We start from the raw sequence: 7,065 nt of genomic DNA, 5'->3' as shown, positions 1-7,065 counted from the left end.
GGCTGGGAGGATAGAGGAGAGGGAAAGAATAAATAGCCTCTCCTAAAGTACCACATCTTTTCCTGACAAAATTTTACTCTCCTCCATAGAGCCAATGAAACGCAATAAAACCTTGCACGGAACCTCTCTTCCTGGCAGAGCGTCGCCAACAATTGCCTAGGGGTAAACCAAATACGCCTGAGATAATTATACTGAGCCCGGGGCAATGATTTGCCTGCCAGCATCCTCCGCGCCAGCCGATATTTGGATAGCGTAGTGGTGTGTGTGTGTGTGTGTGTGTGTGTGTGTGTGTGTGTGTGTGTGTGTGTGTGTTTAAATTACACGCCGAAACCTGAAACCGACTGGTCGGTGCCAGGGAGGTTACACGATCTGTTTTTCTTGAACTGCGGTCTGTAGGCAGCTGGGGCGCGCACACACCCGCCCCCGCTGGGGCTGCTGCGCGCCTGCAAAACTTGCCGGAATTAAATCAGCCTTGAAAGGAGGAGGGAAGAGGGGACGAGCGAGCCGCCCCCCCCCCCCCCCCCCCTGTGCCACGCCGCCGGGATTCCCCCAGAATGCGCCCTGGGGGCTCGCCAGTCTCCAAAAGGAACAGGCGTCCGCCCTTCGGGTTGGGCTGGGCGCTCTCCTCCGCAAGTTGGACCCCGCTGGGCGGGTTGGGGTGTCAGGGTTGGGGAGCACCCGGAACGCAGGAGCATGAGGATTGGGCACTGCGCTCTATCGTCATGGTTCTCTTTGGGATCCGAGTTGTGCGGTGGCTCGCCGAGACCCCAAAGGCTGGCCACGCGGCTCGCGCGTCCCCAAGCGCCCAGGCCGAGGTGGTGGCGGTCCGGTCTGTAGGTGTAATGAGCTCACCAGTGAAAAGCTCGGTTTACAGTTTACGGCTTTCTAGTGTTCAGGTGGTGAGCGTTAAGCTCACCCCAGGCGCCTTTGAAGGGCTCTTCTCTAGCTGTGTCCCCAGACACCTACAGGTCCACTTGCCCAACGGGAACGTACCTGAGATGGGAATGTACCTGAGATGGGAATGTACCTGAGACCTCCCAAGGAGGAGGCGTTGCTTCTCCGGAAGCCCGCAGACAAGATACTTTGGTAAGCTGCCCTTGCCCGCTGCTCAGCTTGGACAGGGCTGATCTGTCTCTGTAGGCATCTTGGGAATTCCTCCATAGCATCGTGAGGCCCGGAGGCCGGAGGCCGGCTGCTGCTCAGCTCCTGAAACTGCCTCTGCGGACCAGAAATTAAAAAAAAAAAAAAAATCCAAAAACACTCCATTGGCTGAAGGAATGGCCCCTGTCTGGAGTGACAGTGAAAGCATCCAACTCTGAAAGGGTCTCCTTCGCTTAGGGCAAGCCAAGAGGATGCTCTGTTCCCCCGGGGCCCTCTTGCACACTTTGCTTAAACTGTCTTTACCTCTTCTAACGCGGCTGCTGGCCTAAGAGCACTAGACAGAAAGCTAGTTCCTAACTAAAGATGAAAATTACGCATCTGCCCCGCTCACTGCACCCCTACAACCCGATGGGCAGACAGTGCGGCTCGTGGTCCTTCCCTGGGGCAGCTCAGCCAAAGCTCTAAGCTGAAAACACGGACCTGGTGTCGCCAAGGTTGGAGGGTAAGAGGCAATCTCCCAAGCAGTCTGGGCCAATTGCCTTCTGCTTTCAGATTTAGACATGGAAAAGAAGAAATGAAAAACAGAGCGAGCCACAGCCCCCAATACATGTATTCTCCTCCACTGGAGGAACTGGAGGGGGCCCGTGAAATGTCCAACTCCAGACATCTCATTTTACAAATAATGAAACTGAGGCCCACAGACCGGAAGAGGGTGTGTGTTTTTCCCCTCCTACACTCTGCTTTTCCTCCCAGCCCAAGGGTATCGGCAGACTAAATCAGAATATAACTTGGGGTTCTCCCTGCCTTCAGCGGGGATGCACTGCTGGGCTTAGTGCGGAGCAGGAACCTGCTTCCCGGACCCCAGCAAGCACCGGGATTCACCTTTCCCTCACAGGTCACGCCAGGCCCTGTGGATGGATCGTTTTGACCTCCCATTTGGTTTTAATTACCTCCCTTCCCTCCATGTGCTAAGAATGGCAAAGACTTGGTTCCAAGAACACCCAGGTGATGGGATCTCAGTAATCCCAGCTCCTCCTGCTGCCCCAGCTCAGCTCAGATGTCACCATCCCAAAGAAATGCTTCGCCCTGTTGGATCCACCCGCTCTGGAGAAGCGCGGTGGAGCCTCCATCTACCAATCCCTTAAATCTACAACAATTTCCTGGTGACTGTCCACTCCCGCTCTGCCCCGCGGTCCTAGCGCGCAGAGAGCTGTATGGTGCCTCCTTGGACCTGGCGCCATCCATGGGCCTGGTATATAGTTGGTGAACCATAAAGTTGTGATGAAGTTAGCATTTGACCAAACTGTCCCTGGTTCTCCTCCCCGTGAATTTTCCCCTCCAACCCTCCCAAGCATTGGGATTTATTTTTATTTAATTTTTATTTATTTTTTATTTTTGCAGTGGAGATAGGCTTTGAGGTCATGATTCTACAAACTTGGCCCAGAGTGGCTGGTCAAGGAAAAAGGTAACATAAGGAGAGAGAATCAGAGCTGGTAGGTGGGAAGGGTGAAAGGATGGGGAGAGGCTGGAGATTCAGGAGAGAAGAGAGAAAGCAGGGTCCAGTGCCCCCTCTCTGTCTAGCGTCGCGGCCCGGGTGGGGTACGGCAGCGGGGACCGCACCCGGGGCCAACAGCCTGCGCTGGACCCCCACCCCCGATCCCCCCCACCCCTCGGCGGCGGCCAGGTTCTGCGAGCCGGTGGTGCGTGCGGAGGGTGGAGGCGCCCAAACCTGGACGGAGGGGAAGGGGCGGGGGCGAGGCACGGCGCCTTCTCGCCCCTTCTCCTGCGAGAGACGCGGCGGCGGTGGCGCGGAGTCAGTCCCTCAGCCTCGGTCATGTGATGATCTCGAAGCGTGAGCTGCGGGGGTCTCGGCGTCTCGGGGACCGTTACAAAACGCAGCCGGGAGAGCGCGTCGCAGCCACAGCCGCCGCCGCCGCCTCTCCAGCTCCAGACCCGTCCGGGAGAGCAGCAGCGGCGGCAGCTGCGGCGGACCCCGGAGCGGGCCTCTGGGCGTCTCGCATCCCCCCACCTTCGCAGACACCCGCTCCAGCCCGAGGTGCGCGCCCCGCGCCCCCGCCCCTCCTCCAAGCCTGCACGCTCTGCGCCTGCAGAAGCCACCAAACTTTTCCCTCCACCCCGCAAGCGACCGCCTACACAGCTCTGTCCCCCGCTCCGCCGCGAGCTGCTGGAGGAAAAAAAAAAAAAAAAAAGGTGCCAGACTAGGCTGCCAGGAAGCTGGGCTCCCTTCTCCTTACCTTGCTTCTCCGACCCAGGAGAAGAGACCTCCAGGGTGGACGGAGCGGTGGGTCAGGGAGCAGCCGCCTTTCCCCGCCTCCGGGACAGCGAGTGCCATTTCGGATTGAAGGGGCCAGGGTCCTCCTGACGGTCCAGTCCTTCCTCCCAGCCCGCTTGGCCTGCGCTTCCCTCGGACCGAGAAAAAAAGCAAGGAGACCGGAAGAGAACACGGCTCCTCCCCACTCTTCCAACGCCGACTCCCGAGCTCGGTCTCCGGCCGTCCGAAGGGAAGACGCTGCGAGGGGGGCGGTGAGGCTGGCGCGCCCCGCCCGCGGCTGTGCGCTCGGGGCGGCGGCGGAGGCGGCGGCGGCCGTCGGGGCCCGAAGTTGTGAGCATCGCGAGCTAAGTTGGCCGAAGAGGCCAAGCGCGGCAATCCCTGCAGCTGGGAGGAGGCGGAAGATACCCGGCAGGAGGGTCTTAGGAGGGAAGAGGAGGGTGGAGTGGCGAGCGTAGGGAGGAGGAGGAGGAGGAGGAGGAGGAGGAGGAGTGGAGCCAGCCGGGCCCCGGGAGCGGGCTGCTGCTGCGGAGGAGCCAGCGGGCGGTGGAGGCGCCAGGGCCGGCGATGCCTCGGCCGGGGAAGAGCTCGTACAGCGACCAGAAGCCGCCCTACTCGTACATCTCGCTGACCGCCATGGCCATCCAGCACTCGGCCGAGAAGATGCTGCCGCTGAGCGACATCTACAAGTTCATCATGGAGCGCTTCCCCTACTACCGCGAGCACACGCAGCGCTGGCAGAACAGCCTGCGCCACAACCTCTCCTTCAACGACTGCTTCATCAAGATCCCGCGGCGGCCCGACCAGCCGGGCAAGGGCAGCTTCTGGGCGCTGCACCCCGACTGCGGCGACATGTTCGAGAACGGCAGCTTCCTGCGGCGCCGCAAGCGCTTCAAGGTGCTGCGCGCCGACCACGCTCACCTGCACGCGGGCAGCGCCAAGGGCGCGCCGCCGGGCGCTGGGCCCGGAGGAGGGCACCTGCACCCGCATCCCTCCCACCACCCGCACCACCACCACCACCACCATCACGCGGCCGCCCACCATCACCACCACCACCACCACCACCCCCCGCCCCAGCCGCCCCCGCCGCACATGGTGCATTATTTCCACCAGCAGCCCCCGGCTCCGCCGCCGCCGCCGCCGCCTCACCTCCCTTCGCAGCCGCCCCAGCAGCCGTCGTCTCAGCAGTCCCAGCCTCAGCAGCCGTCGTCGCAGCCCGGCAAGATGCAGCAGGAGGCGGCGGCCGTGGCGGCGGCGGCGGCGGCGGCGGCGGCGGCCGCGGTGGGCAGCGTGGGGCGCCTGTCCCAGTTCCCGCCCTACGGGCTGGGCTCGGCCGCCGCCGCCGCTGCAGCCGCCGCCGCCGCGTCCACGTCGGGCTTCAAGCACCCGTTCGCCATCGAGAACATCATCGGCCGGGACTACAAGGGCGTGCTGCAGGCCGGCGGGCTGCCCCTGGCCTCGGTCATGCACCACCTGGGGTACCCCGTGCCCGGCCAGCTGGGCAACGTCGTCAGCTCCGTGTGGCCGCACGTCGGGGTCATGGATTCGGTGGCCGCGGCCGCCGCAGCCGCCGCAGCCGCGGGGGTACCCGTAGGCCCGGAGTACGGGGCTTTCGGGGTGCCGGTCAAGGCCCTGTGCCATTCGGCTAGCCAGAGCCTGCCTGCCGTGCCGGTGCCCATCAAGCCCACCCTGGCGCTGCCGCCCGTGGCCGCGCTGCCGCCCGCGCTCGCCGTCCCCGCGGCCGCCCAGCAGGCGCCGGCTCCGGCCGCCACCGTGTGCCCGGCGGCCTCGGCCTCTCCTGCAGCCTCTCTGCTGGAGCCCGCCGCCCCGAGTGCGGCCGAGGGCAAGGGTGGCTCCCTGCACTCGGTGCTGGTGCACTCCTAAGGCGCCCAGCAAGCCGCGAGGGACGAGATAAAGACTGAACAAACCGCTGGTCCCCGACCGACCGCGGGAGGGGGAGAGGGCGCCCCGGCCAGGCCCGGCTGATCCCCAGCGTTGGCGGGACAGGGAAAGGTATTTAAACAAAAACGAACAATCCGAATGTGGATTCGCCAGTGGTCCGCGTCAATGTAATGCTTCTGGTGTCAGTGTGTAATACTATGTTGTACAATCAGGTTCATGAAAGCCAATTTTCAGGTAAGAGTTTCTATTGTAATTAATATTATAAATCAATAAGTTATGGGTGGGGGGAGGGAGGGAAATGAAGGCGTTTGGGGAATCCTCCTTTGGCAGGTAAATTGGAAATGGATTTTTTTTCGATTCTTGTTCGTGTGGGACCAGAAGCTGTGAGATGTAAACATCGCCGGGAGACATGCAACAGAGAGTGAAGCTGGGACAGACCGCCGCCACCGAGTTCCTCTCCTCTGGTCTCCGGCAGCTTCTGGACAAAACTGCTGTTCACGAAGGACATCTCGATTTATTTAAGAAGAAGTGTTTGATGCCATTATTTCCCTGGTCAGGGAAAGCGGCAAGGAAACGGTATTGTGACTGAAGCCGCTTTAGGGGGCAGTGGGGACACCATGGAGGACCTTGGGAAACAGTTACTTGTCTTGGCTCTGACCCGGGGTCGAGAAGGGTGGGGGAACAGCTAAAGCAATTAGTTTGCACAAAAGAGGATAGTGGTGGCGGCTTACAGAGCAAAGCCCAGGATTCCAAACGTAAAGTTCTGGGGGAAACACACCAAAGAGACCATCAAAGGTGACTTTCTACCTGCAATTCGTTTGTGTGTCAGTCGGATGAAATCATTAAGGAGCCCCAAAACAATGTGCATTCTCACGATCTGTTCCACTGGGATTTTAAAGAGAGAAAAAAATTCCTTGCATCACGACGCGATGTTGTTCCCCTAACTCACCAGTGCAAGAAACACCTGCCTCGTCCCCCCTAAGTTTTGCTCTTAGGGCTCACAGTGGCCATGGCAACCTGGTCCCCTGTGCACGCTGCTGTCCTTGTGATGAGTGGGAGAGAAACTTGGCTCCCCAGTGCTGTCCCTCCCCTCTTGTTGAGCCCCAGCAATAGCACTTTACTTGCAACAAACTTTTGGGAACGAAGGGGGGCGGGGGGCGGGGGGGGGGGGGGTAGGGAGGAGGCAGCAGCTCTCTGCCTGTCTGTCACCTCTGGATTGTGTCCCTGCCGCGTTCGGGTTGTGACTTTGTGACACGTTCATATCTGCCTGTGTTTGTACGCGGTGTTCTCCATTAAAGCTTCTCTCTGGGTGTTGCCAGTGCCGGAGTAATGGTGTTCCGCTTCTGCAGGCACCAGGCCACACGGTTTGGGTGCCTCCTGCTCAGACAGGGGACTCGGCAAACCCTCCCCTGCCCCGTTATTTCTTAACATCAGAGTTTCAGAGGGCTGAGGTCTCAGGCCAGCCACCAGCAGGAACACCTTGCTCCGCTTCTCCTTTTACTAGCGGTGCATTTACCTCCCCTGCTACCCGTTCTCACTGACCATGCTGGTGTCCTAGCTGAGCTCAAGGCCTCCTGAGGGGCCAGATTGGAGTTAGACACCACACACACACACACACACACACACACACACACACACACACACGGGAACAGAGATTTTGTTGTTCCTACATGAGGCTCACATCAATACACCATCACCACCACCCAAAACCCCATTCCCTTTTCTGAGGTCCTTGAGGGCAAACCGGAGACTCGGTTCCATGTGGTGGGTAC

The 7,065-nt window shown here is 60.5% G+C and overlaps 1 protein-coding gene across 1 annotated transcript; it reads left to right on the top strand.

The window, feature by feature from the left end:
• The first annotated feature begins 3,889 nt into the window (after positions 1 to 3,889).
• Positions 3,890 to 6,191, top strand: FOXB2 (forkhead box B2). The gene has a single exon (XM_036434281.2). It carries the CDS (start codon positions 3,959 to 3,961, stop codon positions 5,273 to 5,275), a length of 1,317 nt encoding a protein of 438 aa, XP_036290174.1. The 5' UTR covers positions 3,890 to 3,958; the 3' UTR covers positions 5,276 to 6,191.
• The last annotated feature ends 874 nt before the right edge of the window (positions 6,192 to 7,065 follow it).

This window comes from Pipistrellus kuhlii, unplaced genomic scaffold (assembly GCF_014108245.1).
Source record: "Pipistrellus kuhlii isolate mPipKuh1 unplaced genomic scaffold, mPipKuh1.p scaffold_m20_p_12, whole genome shotgun sequence".
Lineage (NCBI taxonomy): Eukaryota > Metazoa > Chordata > Mammalia > Chiroptera > Vespertilionidae > Pipistrellus > Pipistrellus kuhlii.
The sequence above is the reverse complement of the archived record's forward strand: the minus strand, read 5'-3'. Positions and strand labels throughout refer to the sequence as shown.